General features: G+C 40.0%; 1 protein-coding gene across 2 annotated transcripts in view; it reads right to left on the reverse strand.

Moving 5' to 3' along the window:
* The window catches only part of SLC9A3 (solute carrier family 9 member A3), a 53,734-nt gene extending 36,520 nt beyond the window's left edge, over window positions 1–17,214 (reverse strand). For both annotated transcript variants that reach the window (XM_071553434.1, XM_071553433.1), the window contains exon 1: window positions 16,710–17,214. In XM_071553434.1, coding sequence (XP_071409535.1) covers window positions 16,710–16,899 — 190 coding nt within the window. In that variant the 5' untranslated portion in view covers window positions 16,900–17,214. The remainder of the gene's footprint in view (window positions 1–16,709) is intronic.
* Between the last annotated feature and the right edge of the window lie 295 nt (window positions 17,215–17,509).

Here is a 17,509-nt window from a genome sequence, read left to right on the forward strand (position 1 = left end):
CTATTCCTTACAGATTGAACTCAACGTTAAGGGTTGCTACGGGTTTTATGTGTTTAGGATGCTGTCAGTGCAGGATATTCCATACTGAATATGAATATGAAGAGACACAGTTAAAGATATTACCTTCTAGAGCTATTCTGTATACAAAAGAATAAAAATAGCATGTTCTGTCATAAGCTCTTCCTATTGCATGTTAAAGACTCAGCAATAACTGTAAGTGGCTATTTTCTGATCACTAAGGTACTTGTGACAAAAATGGTTGTCTGAGGTCTAAAAGTGCAGCTGATACTACAGTATATACTGAAAAAGCTTTTAGGGGCATGAATACAAGGCAGAATTTACTTTCTATTAATGGTGTATATTGCAACTGCTCCAGCTTTAAAATTATCTTCAAAAATTCACTGAAATTTGTTGACACATAGTGAAAGCAATCTTTTTATTTTAAAACACCAAACTGTTTTTCACACTCATTTCACACTACGAATATTATATTTTTTTCATTTTAACCTTCAAATTAATATGAAAAATTAATTGAAATAAAGGTCTCCATTTGGGAATATTTTGGCATTTGCTCATACAGATAAAAAGATGCAAAGAAATGGGTTATTAGTAGTATATGGAAGCAGTTGTCCTGGTGTCCTGATAAATTGTATAAGGAATTACCAAAGCCTGAACACAGAACAGAATCAGTTCTTCTCCCTACTTCAGGTCTATTTTATAAAGAAGAAAAAGAACATGAAGAAGAAATAATTTAATGAATACCAGTAGTAGGTTGAAATTATGAAAATGTCCCTATACTATAGGGACTGCCTCTTCTTCCCCTCTACTGCTTCTAGCAAAGCATGAGATTGTTCCTGTTAGGAAGGGCAAGAGGGACATAATTAAAGCCTAAGGGCTAGAGGGAATAGCTATGAAGGCTGCTTCAAGTCATGGCATAGAAAAGCACTTTTTTTTCAAGCACTGGCAGACTGGCTTCCTGCCCCCTACATTCCACCCTGGCAAGATTTTACTTAGTACAACTACAATAGTAGGAATTACAGTGGAAGTATTCCTGATTATAGCAGTAAAATAAATAAGCATTAGGGTATTCAAATTCAGTAGTGATGCCCATAGACAAAAAATAAAAAAAAAGATACACAAATAAAACAAAAAAGTACAAATAAACCCAAAACCACAAAGTCAAGTAGCTCTTGCTTAAAACTAAAAACAACTTAACTTTAGAGAAGTCACAAAATATGCCCAACTAGTTTCCACTGAAAGTGAATACTACCATACACCCTGAAAAGCTTCAAAATTTTACCAGAGTCTTATGTGGGGGGAGTGTCTTATGTTGGAGGAGAGTCTCCAGCACCTTGATAAGAGAAAAGTTTTGTGACATGTTCCAGCTCTTGTATGTAATTTCATAAACTCAAGTGTATTGTTTTTACGTACTAGGAATTTGTTCATCTCAGATTTTCTAGATGAGATTTTTAAACAACAAGTCAGAAACACTTTTAAGAGAAACACTATTGACATAAGGTGTCCAGAATGACAACAAATAAGCTTTTCCTAAACTCACATGACCCGATGACATGTCCTTGCAGATCAGAAAGCCAATCAGATCTTGGGCTGCAGCAAAAGAAAAGTGGCCAGGTCACTGGGAGGTGATTCTGGCCCTCTGGTCTGGTGAGACCCCACCTGGAGTGCTGCATTCAGGTCTGAGGACTCCAGCACAAGAAAGGCATTATCTGTTGGAATGGGTCCAGAAGAGGGCTACCAATGTGATCATAGGGCTGGAGACCCTCTCCTATAAAGACAGGCTAGGAGAGTCTGGACTGTTCAGTCTGGAGAAGAGAAGGCTTCTGAGAGACCTTATAGCATCTTCTAGTATCTAAATGGGGACTACAAAAAGACCGGAGAGGGACTTTTCACATGAGCTTGTAGTGATAGGACAACGGGTGAATGGCCTTAAGCTGAAGTTGGGTAGGTTTAGCTTAGGTATGAGGAAGACATTCGTTACTATAAGGGTGGTGAGGCCCTGGAACAGGTTGCCCAGAGACGGTGTGGACCCCCCATCCTTAGAGGTGTTCAAGGCCAGGCTGGATGGGGCCATGGTAGACATGGTCTCAGGGAAGATGTCTCTGCCCGTGGCAGGGATGTTGAAAGTAAATGATCTTTAAGGACCCTTCCAACCCAAACTATTCTATGATTCTCTGATTTTTATAGGGCTATGAAAGCTCCTCATTGAATGATTGAAAATTCCAAAATCAGAAAATATCCAAAATGTCATAAAATAAAATGGAGGAGCAAGCAGAAACTTTTTTTCTTTAAGAATGCTTTTGACATCACTTGTCACTCAACTGTTTCTCCAGATACAATTCCCTTTGTGGAGTTTTACTTCATGAGAGAATAGCTCTTTTGACACCACTAGTGCTAGTCAGAAAGAATAAGGTAAGGAACTGAGCAAGGGGATATGTGGGAAACAAAGAGGCAATGATCCTCATGTTACAATACTTGTGCAAAATTCTATCTGTTAAGAAGACACCATTTTTACCTATCAAGCATGAGAGTTTCTGGCTTAGGCAACAGAAACAGAAGTCATCACATGCTTTGTTACTGAGTGCACTTATTGCTGCCCATAAGAAATTAAATTTGCTCAGAAATCCAGGTATGTGATTTGTTTTCCCTGAGATTTAAGAAGAGCAAGGTGGACCTTATTTTGTATTGCTCTAATTTTTTTCCTGCAAACAGCTCTGAGATACTGCTACTATTCAATGTGCTTTAACATAGCTTTTGCTTTTTGTCCTCACAACTTCTCTAATATGGTTCACTCTCATTCCTCCACTATCTCATTTGAGAGGTGAAGTACACGATAGTATAGTAAACAGCAGGAACAACTGTAGTTTAACTGGTGTCCTTATAGTGCAAAATGTAGTATGTGGAAAATAGCTTTGATGGAGAAGGAAGGTGGTGAGACTGCTGTTTTTTCAGTTATGCATTTGTTTTGTAATGCATACATGGGGAAAATGAGAAAGGTTAGCATGCAAAAGGAAGTTCATGAGGAGATTAGTTTAAACAGATTTTCGACAGTGAAGAAAGAAAAAGGAGGGGAACAAAACAACTGGCTAAAGCTGTATTTGAATCAGCTCAAAACTCAAACCTTTTGGTTATTTAAGATGACTGCTTATTTCAAGAAAAAAAGGAGGGCAGAAACCAGACACAAATCCCTTCTTAAGTAAAAAACATCTCAGAACATCACATGCATAGAATAAACACAATTCTATTCTATGATACCAAGTCATATTAACAAAGGATTCTTTGCTTTTTACAAGAAAATGTCCTTTCAGATCCCTTCCAACATGGTAAAAAGATTTGGCATAGAATCCTAAAGGTGTCTGAGCAAAACATTAAATGTTGGGAGCAGTAAGAATTCTGCATGAATCAAATGTTACTGAACTACCCACAGCAGTGCCTCTTTTTGAATTCTATTGCCACATTTATGAGTTAAACCTCAACAGAATCATAAAGGGCTTGGAAGGGACCTTGTAAAGTCATCTAGTCCAATCCCCCACCTCAAATGTTTCCAGGAACTGCGCATCTACCACCTCTCTAGGCAACCTGTTGCAGTGTTTCATCATCCTCACCATAAAAAATTGTTCCTTACATGTAGTCTGAATCTCTAATTTAGAACCATTACCCTTTATTCTATCACATCAGGCCCTGCTGAAAGGTCTGTCACCATCTTTCTTACAGGAACATTTTAAGTACCTAAAAGCTGCAATGAGGTTTCTCCAGAGCCTTCTCTTCTCCAGCTGAGCAACCCCAATGCTCCCAGGCCGAGTGCATGAGAGGTGCTCCAGTCCTTTGATCATCTTGGTGGCCATTCTGTTGACCCATTCCAACAGGTCTATCTGTTTCCTATGCTGGGGACCCCAGACCTGTATGCAGTAACTCCAAGTGGGATCTCAGCAGAGCAGAAGGAGAGGATCACCCACCTTCAGCCTCCTGGCCACGCTTGTTTTGATGTACCCCAGGATGTGATTGGCTTTCTGGGCTGTGAATGCACATTGATAATTTGTGTCCAGTAAAGGGAGTTAAATTATTTACAAACAGATAAATCATGAATGAGAGAAAGCCTATAACTGAATAAAAATTATATACGTGGGTTTAATTCTGAAGGGATTTGTGTAGCATCATATACATGTAAATGCCAGGATAAGTTTTAGAAAAAGAATGCTGGAATGAAAAAGCATCAACCTGACAGAAAGACCTAGCTGAAGTTACACTGCTTCATACCAACTATAAAATAAAAAATGCTGGTGTGGTTAAGTCCTGCTTTTGTTCTAAACTACAAAGTGTTATGAAGAGCAAAACTTAATCATTTTCTACTAATACTGTTTTGTCCAATGATCTTTTGAAATTGTGCAGCTGAATATACTGGTAGACCTGACAGGAAGGCAAAAAAAGATGAACAAATGTCAAGATGGAAGGCAAGTTTTAGCTGAATTTTCCTTAAATTTGTGAATTTTCCACTTTCCTCCATGTTCACCAGCATATAACTAAGCATGTGATATACAGGGTATTTTTTACAATTTTCATTTCTGTTATATGTGTTTAGTTTTTCAGCAGCTGAATCTGCCTGATGATTTATCTATACCTCTATCATATCCTTAACTGATAAGCAGTTTCTAAAGTTTGGGGCTCTTTACCAAGCATCTTTTAACCCCAGGTACAGATACTGTGTGTTGTGGTTTAGGAATGGTATTCCCCAATTTAGTGCTCCCACTGAAACGCTCCAAACCAAGCAGTGCTTGACCACTCCTCGTTCTCCTTCCACTGGTGGGTTGGAGAGAGGAGAATTGGAGGCACAAAAGGTAAAAATCACAGGTTGAGATAAGAATTTACTGGAAGCAGCAATAAAATGAGACAACGAACAGGAACGGCAACAATACTAGTGACAGAGTGTACAAGCAAAAAGGTAAAGGATTCAAATATTATTGCTCATCCTCTGCAGAAACCCCCCAACAACATCCAACCATTCCCCTTGCCATGCTATGCAATTCAGAATGGGACCCCTTCCACCATCCTGGAAAATGGTGTGAGGTGGTACAGGATAACCTCCAGATCCTAGCCATGCCCCTCCTGGCTACTGCAAAACCTTGCTGTTGGCTGTAGTTCTTCACTTGCTTATAATCAGAAAACGTTTGTCAGATGAGGGCATATAGACAAGATGATACTGACTGTCAACACATTGGGATCCTCCATTATGTGACAAGCAACATGTGCTGCACCAGGCAGCAAGAGGAAATACAGCTGTAAGACCATTCATCCTTACATTTCCATGGGTCTTTTCTAACATAAGCACTTCAGTACCTATATAAAAGCTCAATTTCCACTTACAGTGGCAGGTTTATCTTGGACTAGTTTTATTCTTTACTCATAAACCACAATAAACAGAAGGAAACTTCATGCTTCCTCCTGCTGTTTTTACATCCTCATGCTTTCAAACACAAAACAGCATGATTCAAGTGAACATGCCTGAAAATTATGTTTTTTAGTAAAGCCAAGAATGTTGCATTCCTTAAGAAAGACTGAAGAATTAAGATGCTTTATTGTTTCAGAGCAACAGTTTTGCCTCAAAGGAAAAAAGCTTTGGCTTTTCATTTAATTACTATTTTCTTCAGTACAAATATTCAAGACATGAAAACAAGATGTACTTCAGTTTACTGAGAGGCTAGGGAACATAAGGTTGCAAATAAGATTAATGTATTATGTACTAATGAATTGCTGCTCCCCTTAACTCCATGGTAAATGTGACAGCCCAGTCTCTTTTAGACTCATGTGAAGCGTAATAACCTCATCCTCAGATCAGAGAATGTCTGAAAACTGATTGAATTAACTTAAGCAGGGGAGGGGGGAAGGTGAATTACAAAATGTTCATCTTTCACTTACTTCAATGCCAGACCTATCACACTGTGAAAGAATAAAACTGTGGTTTCTGAACTTGCTAAATTTGCTGAACTGTAGTTTCTTTATTTCTAAGAAAAATGTTGGAAGAGCGATGATCCTTTTTTCTAAAAGTTATCAAAGAGAAAGTAACAAAATCAGCCTTCTCTTTCCAGACATTTCTACTGCAAAAGTAATTTAAGTTTTCACCAGTAGAAGTTTCTGGCTCTGTTATAGATGCTACACAACCACTTCGGTATCTGGCCTGAGTGAGCTACCACATTCCTCCTTCTTTTACAACCTATCTTTCAACCTATTCTTGCCTTGGGTAATAGGACTTTGCTTCATGCAGCAGTTGGCAGATCCACCTTAAAATAGCCCAGATTTATAGAATTATTGGGAGCAGATAGAAAGGTGGCTCACTGATTTGAAGGAATACTTAGCATAATATTCAGGAGAACAAACCAATGCTGACTACTCATCTTGTCTGGGAAATGCTATCTTAGTGGGGAACAAACTAAGCATTGCTATATGTGGGGTTTTTATACCTCTAAAAGGTAACATCCTCTAAGATACACTTGTACTCCACAGGACAACATGCAGAGCCACTGCTTGAGTCTCCCTGAGGACAGATTACACCCTCATCTGTAGCTTCCACCCTGCCCTTTCCCTCATACTTTTTATCCTACTTTTTTTTTGTTTATTGATCAGGGCATTGATCACACAAAAGTGTTCATTTTTTTAAAATGCAGACTACCTTACTCAGCTGTTACACCAGAAAGATTGTGCATGAAGCTTAAATTAGTTGTTTGCCTGTAAAGATACCTGTGATCACTCTTCTACGTGGCTTCTGTGGTAGGAAGTGAAGCACTGGAGAAATATGAGAACAAACACAATATTTAAGCAATAGTTCTACTTAGAAAAAGAAAACACTATCCTCCACTAATGATCATACATGGCAACTAATTTAAACAGGTAACTGAGTTAAAAAATATCTCCATCTACAATTAAGTAGCATTTCTTTACAAAATGCCTGTTCAATAGCTGAAATGTCCTATCCAGAGTTAAAGTTTTCAGTCTTTTGTGAAGTGAAATGAAGTTAGTAAAATGAGTATCACTTAAGGAAGAAACAGAATACCACTAGAAATAGAAGACCACTATGGCCCAAACTATCATGGACTTGGAAATTTCATGATCCCTCCTATAGGAGAGTTTTGTCTGAGGGGTTTCTTCTTTTGTTTGTTTTGGTTGGGTTTTTTTTCCCCTTTAGGGTTCTTATTTTAGAAGAACAAAAAAAATCCCATTAGAAACAGAGAAACTAAGATAGGATTCCAAAGCACCAAAGCTTCAATTGGAAGACCCAGAAGTCATACCTGCGTAATACAAAGGAAAACTACAGAGGTGTGTTTTCTGGCATACAGCTGTGTGCAGATAAGAGATTTGCAGGAAAATAGTACACTACAGCCACCAGTTCCAGGTTTACACATGTCCCTGCTGGCTCATTTAGCTGCTGTTTCAGTTTGGTACTACCCATTAAGAGCTCTCAATGCACATTTCCATCAAGTAATACTATTCATTTGAACATCAGTTCATCCTGGAAAAAGCTTTGGCTAAAATAAGAGATGAAACTCATACCGTACAAGATAAGAGAAGAGGGGATGACATATGAGTGAAAGCCATTTGTAACAGAAAACTGAAATCATTCCGACCAGAAAGCACTCAGGTTAGAAAAGAGATAAACCTTACACTGGTACCTTGTCATTCCATTCTTTAATTCATGACAGCATGACCACTGTGGCCACTATATGGCCATCATGTATTCTTCTCTCCTCTGTAGTGTGCAATTTTACACCAGTCAACTAAAGTATACCAACTGCATCAAAACAGCATGCAGAAGTGTTGCTTTCTTCAACCAGGCAGGATGTGGATAAAGGTCCACCCATGTGCCAACACTGCTAGTCCAAAGACCAGGATCTACAGATCTGTATAATAAATACAGATCAATAAACTGATGCACCTGAAGATGAAGGGAGAGCAGTGACTGGTGTCTTCTGAGCCACTGGTAAGGCCTTTGACACTGTCTCCCATAAAAGCCTCACAGACCCTCAGTCTGGTGCTGTAGGGGCTGGATGGGCAGACAGTGAGGTGGATGGAAAACTGGCTGAATGCTCAGGCCTTGAGGGTGGTGATGAGCAGTGCAGAGTCTATTTGGCGGCTGCTAATTAGTGCTATACCCCAGGGGTCTGTACTGGGTCCAGTCCTGTTTAACATCTTCATTAAAGATCTCAATGCTGGGGCAGAGCGTATCCTCAGCAAGTTTGCTGATGATATAAATTCAGGAGGATTGACTGATAGGCCAGAGGGTCAGGCTGCCATCCAGAGGGACCTCAACAAGCTGAGGAAATGCATGGACAGGAGTCTTGTAAATCTTGGCAAGAAGTGGGGCAAAGTCCTGCACCTGGCAAGAAGCAACTTTCCACACCAGTACATGCTGGGGGCCACCCAGCTGCAAAGCAGCTTGGCGGAGGGTGCAAGGGTGACCAAACACTGGACAGATTGCCCAGAAGGGTTGTGGAGTCTCTGTCCTTGGAGATAATCAAAAGCTGTCTGGTCATGATCCTGAGCAACCAGCTGTAGGTCACCCTGGGTGAGCTGGGGCATCGGGCCAGACATTGTGCCTTCTAACCTCAACCAGTCTGTGATTCTGTTATTCCATGAACTCTATAACCCAGTATCCAAGAAAATATCAAGCTGATGTCTGTGTTAAAGGACACTACACATGTATTCCTGTGTTCTTTTTCCCTACCCATCAGCTTCAGAGACATATCACAGGAGCAGGGCACCACTGACTTCAGCTTTAATCACAGTCACTTATCAGTGACTGACCTACTTTGAAAGATCACTTCTCCCCAGTTCACTACTTCTTCCAAAGTCATCCCCAGAAATCAGTAGGATGAAATAGTTTAGGGCCAGAGCAATTTCAGTGGAAAATCTGGTTATTTAATTCAAATCAAGTCCTAGAGCAGTTTAATCTCTAGACTATGCATCAGAACAGAAGAGTGAGCAAGTATTCACGGACAGTTTCAGTCACTCTGACATGAATATTTTATCCACTTAAACCACTAAAGAACATTTATTAAATTAATTTGCTAAGCATATGTCAAAGCTGCAAAGGCCTGAAAATCTACCTCTAGATATTCACCAGTTCTGATATTCGACTGGAGTAGGAGGATTGTAATATGTTCGTATTACAACTATATTTAGTTTTACGTATGCTCACATAACAACTATACCTCCCGTACAATTGTTAGTATATGAATATTGACATTAACATAACACAACATTAACATAATGCCATATTATGCCAATCTCTGTCACCTAGTCCCTGCAATACTACTATACCACCAAATCAATGTAACAATATTCATTTTAATAAAGGAACTAGAATGTTTTAAGTATACTTAACATGAGTTTTGTATTTAGCAAGTCTCTCCATCCGTTTACAATGTGTTTGCATCTGAGAGATTTTCAATATACTATCTTGCTGGCTTAAGACCTTTACAAGTTTCTGAATATTTAATATTTTCCTCAAAGTCCAACTTATGGAAATGAATTAATCCATAAAGCTTCCATTTTTCTTTTTTTTTCCATTTGTAAAAAACTGTAATTGAAGAAAATAAAAATCATAATCACATGTTTTTGAAAATCAGTATGCAACCTACATTGAGATTTTCTTTCCTGGTGTGTGACTACTGCTATTTTAACAGTCAGCTTTGACAAAAAGCCAAGGCATTTTTTTTTCAGTAGATAAAAGCAGAACTTCTCCCCTAGGCACATACTAGTGAATCCAGAACTACTACTTCTGTTTTCAGTTTTTGGAAGGAAAAAACTCTCCAGATCCATCTACTTAAAAACACTGGATTTGTGAAGGCCTTTCAGAATAATCTTCCAGTTTTCTTCTTCCATGAATGACCATTAAATATTTGTGCTTTAATTAAAGGTGTTTCCACTTGATGTTTTGCATTCCATCTTGGTCAGCTCTTCCTTGCCAGCCTGTAGTTTCAGTATTTATGACTACGATGCTTTACATAGCAGCCAATGGGGTATCACGTCACTCCTTCCACATGGGGTGAATATCCCGCAAACTGCTTTACAAAAAGGAATCAAAACACTATGATATAGTCAACCCTCCATGCTCTGTGGTTTTCCAGGACTGTTTTCATTGTCCCTAGTTTTAAATTGCTGCCACTTGTTAGCAAACTTGCGAGCAGTTAAACCCTCTAGTTCTTTGGGACATTAGTTTAACTGCACTGCTACAGAGAGATGAGAAAAATAAGATATCATTATTCTCCTGAAAGGAAGCAGAGTATCTGGATAAGAAATACTCTGCTATGACTTTGGACTCAACACTTCATCTTGGAATAAAAAAGCCACAAGATAGAGAAGAAGTCAGTAATCCATTTCCCCTTTACTTCAGAGCAATTAAAACTCTGGTAAAAAAGGGATAAGAAGTCTTGTATTTGAATTCAGAACACTTCTTAAAGCAAATTGGTGGTGAAACTCACTGATTTTTTTTACTGGCTAATGCTTCTGAGTCAAACAAAGTAATAATTCAAGATTTCCAGTACCAGCTTCCCTGCTAAGCATCTTTGACACAAGAAGGCCCTCAAAAACAAAGGGGGACTTCCAAAACCTTTCACTTGAAGATCCCAGGTACACCTAAAAGGGTTTGATGCTTGCCCTTATTTCTTGCAGAGCCGTGGTCTGCTGCATTACCACATGAGAGATTTACAGTCATTTCGGGGGTTTGTAGATCACTCTTAGTAATAAGTGGCTTTAGCTCTGAAGACAGTAAATCAATGGTTTCAACAATCCTAAGACTACAGTATTAAAAGGATTCCATTGTTCTGCAGAGAACGCCGAGCACTTTGCACACAGGTGCCTGAAAGTAATTGATGGCAGAGATCCTTTCTTAGGTATGCATGCCTGAACTGTATTCAATTCAGGGCCATTCTCAAAATGCCATTGTTTTCTTATGTAATTCACACAAGTTGCCATTGTACATTTGCTATTAGTCAGGGGATGTAATCTGAATCTTGTCAAATTATCCTATCCTGATATCTTCTTCCCTGCTCTAAATAATTAAGACTTGAGACTTGCAAGACGTGGAGGGGGAGGGGGAAGAAGAGAGATGCGTGTTTCAGGGAGACAGGAAGCACAGGAAAAGGATGAGTGAGGTACAAGAGTAAAATGGAAGTAAAGGACGGGAATAGGTATTCACCTGCAGATCATAAACTTAATAAAAATATGGTTTACACAGTTGTTCTTAGCAATTGAAACGCACAGCTATTATTCTATGTTTGGAAATGTGCTTTCTAGCTGCCTAAAACAGACAAAATGTTTGATGCAAAAAGTAATTCCTCAGAAGGCAGAGATTTTACAGTACTTAACATTCTTAGCTCACAGGTATTCTAAACAGCACTTTGCAAAAGGAAATACAGCATCTTCCAAAAGTGAAGACGCTGCAGATATATAACAGGTGCCAGCAAAAATCTATAGTGTTTCTATGTACAACCAGGAAGGAAATGCATAAGCCTCGCCTAGAAGTGTGTCTAACCTGTTCCAGCTTCTACCGACTTCACAATAAAGGCAAAAGATGTTCACTTGTTTTCTTGTTCACCATATGGGGGAAGGTAGTCAATTCCAGACTTCCTAAGATACAATGCAAAGCCTTTTTCCATATTATCACTTGCTAATGAAAGCAGCTTTTAACAATGACAAAGCCCAGTTTAAACTTTGCAGGGTCTGATAGTAGCCTCACCATTTGAATCTGATTCCATTTTCTGTTAAATACATCCAATAAAGTTCTGCTAAGCATCTTTCAACATTTCTTCCTAAAGGTATTATTTGCTGAAGAATTGCCAACAAAATAGCTAGTCTCATAGTTTATGTTTCATTAAAACAATACCCTAAACCACTTTCTCTATGTAACTGACACTTATCAGTAGCCTAGAATGCCAGGAGGAGAAACTTTGGAATCAAATGGGCTTTTGTTTTGACAGTTTGCTTTGGAGGGAGGGTTATAGATTTCTTCAAAGAAAATATTGCCCCAGGAGTCGAAATTAGATGGGTGGTTAGACCTGCATTTCACAGTTCCTTCTCTAGCCCATCCCTAACATGCTTAAAATTCTCCCCAGCAATTGTTTGTGTTAACAAAATACTCTAAAGAGCTCCTTTCTCAGGGTAGTTTCAGACAATGCAAAGGAGCCTAGGCATGCAGAAAACAGTTTGCAGGGATCCATATCTCTAAGCTTAGACATGCATTGTGCTTTGTACCTCATGTCCTCCTGGGCTCTCAAGAGGTGATGGACTCAACAAGTCCATCTGACACAGTGTCTTCACCAGCCCTCTAAGTGTTTGTTCATCTTTATTGAATCACTTCTTCCCCAAAGCACTGTGGCATTCCTAAAGATGGATTTACCTGCTGCCCTGGATTCAAATTTTACTCCCACTTTTAAATTTCTAATATAAAAGCCTTTGGAATTTGTGAGCAAATACAGAGAAATTAAAAAAAAAAAGCTTTAGTGACATTCTTAGATTCAGCATAAACCATACCAACAAAAACAGCTGGCAAGAGGTTTGCCTCAAATAATGAAAGGGTTATGTACCCTTCCTCATTCCTGTTCATAGTCACCCACTCTCCCACCGTTTCTTCCAGTTGTTTACCTGCACAGACTGAGCAAATCCAGGGAGCTAGACAGACAGACAGACTGCTTTGCAGGAGTTGTTTATTTTATTATTATTATTGTTGTTGTTGTTGTTAATTGTCTCCAAATACTATAACAAGAACATCTATCCTTATGAGAAAATGTCATAAAAATGTTATAGCACATACAAGAAAGAATTTAGGAATCGTACAAGTTCCCCAACACATCCTCCAGAGAAAATACAAATACAGTCTCTCTCTGTTTCCTAGGATTTTGAACCAGTATAGAAGCATGCAGTGGATATTCCCCATGTCCAAAGCATACTTCTTCGGGGGGGTTTCCCTTTTTTTTTTTTTTTTTTTGGCATTTGACAATGTCTGAGAAATATCCTCAGGAAAAAAAAAAGTATAAAATATTCAGTGTTTAAACTATTTCTTCTCTTACCCATCTTTTTACCTCCTGGACTCATTACTCCTTTCCTTCTACTTGTTTCCAAAGTTGTCTTCTGATTTCCTGCCTACTTCTGGATTTTTCTGAAACAGATTTTCCTGCCTAGACACTGTATCTTCTACAGGTCTCTTTATTATGAAGGACATATATAGAAAGAGGACAGCACATGACAAAGTGAACTTAGCATATGCAAGTATGGTCATGGTGCACGTGTCTTTCATCTTAAACCAGCTGTGCAAGCCTGCTGGTTAAAAATGGTACATCCTCCACCTACCTCTGCCCTATCTTTATGGCAGGAAATGCTTTAGTCTATAGCTATAAAGGCATACCTGTATATATTTATTTGTATGTTGGGTTTGTGTTTTGGTTTTTTTCCAGTGGCATTGCTTATTTCAGCTGCAGAGCTGAGGTATCAGGAAGCAGACACGTGAAGTCCACCAGCACTGTTCTCAGTTGTACCTCATGTACCTTCTTCATGTAGATAAGAAAGTTTTCTGGCTTAGATTTATACCTGTGAGTAGTTTATTGGCCCTATCCCATATGGATACTCATCTGTAGTGATAAGAGAGACTACCAAAAGAGGAAAATAAAGACCATTAGCCAAAGTGGAACATCGTGAACCTTATGAAAGTTCAACTCGAAGTGGAAGAATGATGAGTTGGAACATTTCAAATGAAGAGGATCAAATCAAAACAATTGTAATACATAAAACAGGACAAGATGCGTCAGAAATTTCATAGGAGGCACAAATTAATTTACTTTCTGTCATGCATGAAAACCAACTGTAGGGAGGCTCTTCTTCCACAGTTTCATTTGTAGCAATACTTAAGACTTGACTAAAAATTAACTAAACTAAATTTAAATAGCAGCTTCCTTCCCACAAAGCCCAAAACACTAAGCCACTACTTCATGTGTTTGGGATGTTCATGAGATTGCACATACAATAGTTTATGTTGCAGAATACCTTGCTAGCACCAATTTATGTTCTGAAGGTACACAACATAAACCTCAAGCCTTAGAAAACCTGCAAGAATCTCCTAACAAACACAGGTTTCCCCAAGGCATATGACATCACGAAATGAAGCTTTTAAAAAAAAAACTTCCACACACAAAAAAAGAAACAAAACTAAAAAGCAAACAAACAAACAAACCAATAGCCCCCTAAGGCTATTCCAGTGCAAGAGAAGGCAAAGTGCTCTCATACACACTGATCCCCAGCTACCAACTGCAATTCCCAGAATACTCTCTGCTGACCCACTTGCCTATCATCCACCAGTAAAACAGCTCTCCCGGTCTCTGTAGCCATGGAGAAGTGAGCTTCCGTCTATAAGAACAGCTCCTCCCCTGCTGAAAAACCCACAACAAAACCAGCATTTTGACACCACTACCTTTGCCCTCCTTCAGGTAGTAAAGCAAGAGACCCAAGGGCAGCTTTTCTATGTTTTCTTTCTCTGTTCTTTTCTGTCTGCTTTTTGAATATGTAAACATTCTTTGATCCAGCATAGGATTTTTGCCATTCAAAATCTTCTGATAGATTTCTGACCTACTTTCCAGAACCCTCAGCACACCAAGACAGATAGAAGGGGTGATAAGCTGTTTTTTAAGTCCCCTTTCTCATCGACTTATATGAACACCTTCATGCTTTCTTCATTAACAAGCTGTTGAAAGTGAGAGCACATTCCTGCTTTTCTATGTGTTGTGACCGATGGGGAACGCGGGAGTATTCATAGGCTCTAAGGGGAATGCAGCAGTTGTCTATTGCTTCTTCAGAGACAATATGCAGAATAGTACAGAATCGCAAATACAAATGTGAAGAGAGAAAAGAACAAACCTTGAGAGCTTTGAGGAAAAAAAGTGATGGAGTTGATGATAGATACTATCTACCAGTAAGTGACATGCTCTGTGCATCTGTGACATAAGTACAAAGAATTTAAAAACAGAATCAGCATCATTCAGCTGACAATTAGTACTTTATCAAGAGTTTATATCGAGGACTTCATGGTAAAATGGCTCATCTTAATCACAATGAACCTCAATCCAGGCCATTGCAGTTTAAATATAGTGCAGTGTAACTGTTCAGTGAGGTCCATTGGGTTTCAGACACACACTGAGATAGTTGTGCAGCATTAATATCACTCTGTACAACTGTGGCACATACACATACACAAAGCCTAAGTAACACAAAGCCTTAATAACTATACTCATTTAGAGAAGTATCTCAAAAAGAAGGTTCAAATGAGCAGCCTGTTTATTAGTTTAGTCTGTGCAATTTTATAGGGACTCAGCATAGTCAGCTTTTTCCTTTATGTTGTTTCCCCAGCTTTCTATAACCCATCAATAAAAGTCAATTAAAACAAAATTGCTTCTTATGTAATCTAGGTGCCGCAACAGCCATCTGAACACACACTATTTCCACGGTGTAGATAAAGGTTCAGATAAAGGTATTTAGTTATATATCTATGGTTAATTAAGTGAAACCCGAGTTGCAAATGTTGCTAAAAAATGCTGTACAGTGTCACCTTACATAACTTAATACTCATTTTTAAAATGTTTTCTTTGGATTTGGAAACAGCATTTTTCACCCAAGTCTTACTGTGCTTATCTTACATGCTAGACAGAATATACCTAAGTATACCTTTTTACATCTTTCATTCTCTGTGACATGTAAAATCCACGGAATGTGATTCTGGTATACCAAACTAGTATTAACAGTACAAGTTCAGAAAAGTATTAATAGTATTTTCAGCTGACCTTCTGAGTTGAGACTCATTATAGAGATGATCTATTGAAAATGGAAATGACATTTACAGTGTAAGCCAAATTAGAGGTCTGTTTTAAGGTAAAAGCTCTGAAAATAATAGCAAAATACAAATAAAATATGCTGCAATTAAACAGTTACTCTTCCAATACAGCAAACAGCATTATTGATATAAAACTGGTCTCAGGAAAGTCACAAAGTTCAGAACACAAGAGTTAAAGCATTCATATAAATTAATTTAAACTACACAGAAGTCAGGCTAGGTCCTTGTTTTTCATTGATGCCAGTTACTTGAAGAAAATTCTGTGTGCTCTAAAGCTTGCACTTTTACAATTCCATCAGATGGTCTGATAATACATATTACCTTTCTTTATAAACCATGCTCTTCCACTAATTCAGCAGTCCACTTCAAAGCAGAGAGTGCTAAGTTCATACGTGTAGTTTACAGTGTTTATTTTTGATATTAATAACTGATATAAGTAACAATCGTAATCAAGAGAATAGCATGCCCTCAAGTGGAATGGGTATTGTGCAAGCAATAAGGCTCGATTTCTGTTTCACTTTTCTAAAAAGTTTTTCCCGGGAGCAACAGGAATGAAAGGTCTCAAGGAATTGCAAGGGTTTACAAGGAGTCAGATGCAGAAGACAGTCGCGGCCGGTGAAAATGAACTAGGTAACCCCTTGAGGACGGTGAAAATCACCCTGCTAAGCACCGTGTAGCATTATGAAATCAGGACAGAGTACAGTAAACCCCCTGAAAACGGGTCACTGGACTTATGACAAGCTTTCTTCATTTACGTTGGGTGCGAGAAGAGGAAGGGGGAAGGGAAAGGGAGAGGACATGTATTAATATATAACTGCAAACTCACCGATTTTGGCCAAGCTGGCCACAAGTATCCAGAGTGCAATGATATAAGGCTCCTTGACGTGATCCCATTTGAAAGAGACGATGGCAAAGGTTCCGTTGCTACTTTGAGCGCTTTCCGAGCTTCTCTGTCCCAGCGCCAGTGGGAGAGCCATCAGCCCCAAGAGGACCCCCACTGCAGATACCTGCCTCATCTCCAATCCACACAACAAAATCCTGCTTCCCCTTCCCGGAGAAATCCCGCCTCTTCGGAGGTCCTTGGGGGCGAGGTCCTTGTCCCTTCGCAGAGACGCGCCCGACGGCTCAGGACGGCGGGACAGCGGCGCGCGCGGCCGGCGGCGGGAGGGTCCGGTCCCGTCCTGTCACTGTCCTGTCCTGCCACTGTCCCGTCCTGCCACTGTCACTGTCCCGTCCCGTCCCGCATCGGCTGCCCCGGTGGGCTCGAGTGTCGCCTTGCCTGGGGTGGCCAAGGGCGGGTCGGGGGCTCCGTGCACAGGCAGATGCTTCGAGCTGGGGTCCCACTGCTTGCCCGCACCTGCCTTTATCAGGTTGTCCCCGACCGGCCGGAGGCGGAGCCTGGCGCCGCTCCTGCCGAAGCTGCCGTGCGGGGACGGCGATGCCCTGACTGACAGAGCGCCCGCGGGGTCGGCGGCGAGCTGGGCTCGGCTTGGCTCGGCTCGGCTCGGCTCGACTTTGGGGATGGCGGCAGGCTCTGGGCTGTGCCCTCTGGCCGGCTGGGGAGCGGGCAGGAACGTCCCAAAGCTGCTGGCGCTCAGAGCCAAGGCTGGGGCGCTCCCTTGGGCA

This window comes from Pithys albifrons, chromosome 4 (genome assembly GCF_047495875.1).
Source record: "Pithys albifrons albifrons isolate INPA30051 chromosome 4, PitAlb_v1, whole genome shotgun sequence".
Classification (NCBI taxonomy): domain Eukaryota; kingdom Metazoa; phylum Chordata; class Aves; order Passeriformes; family Thamnophilidae; genus Pithys; species Pithys albifrons.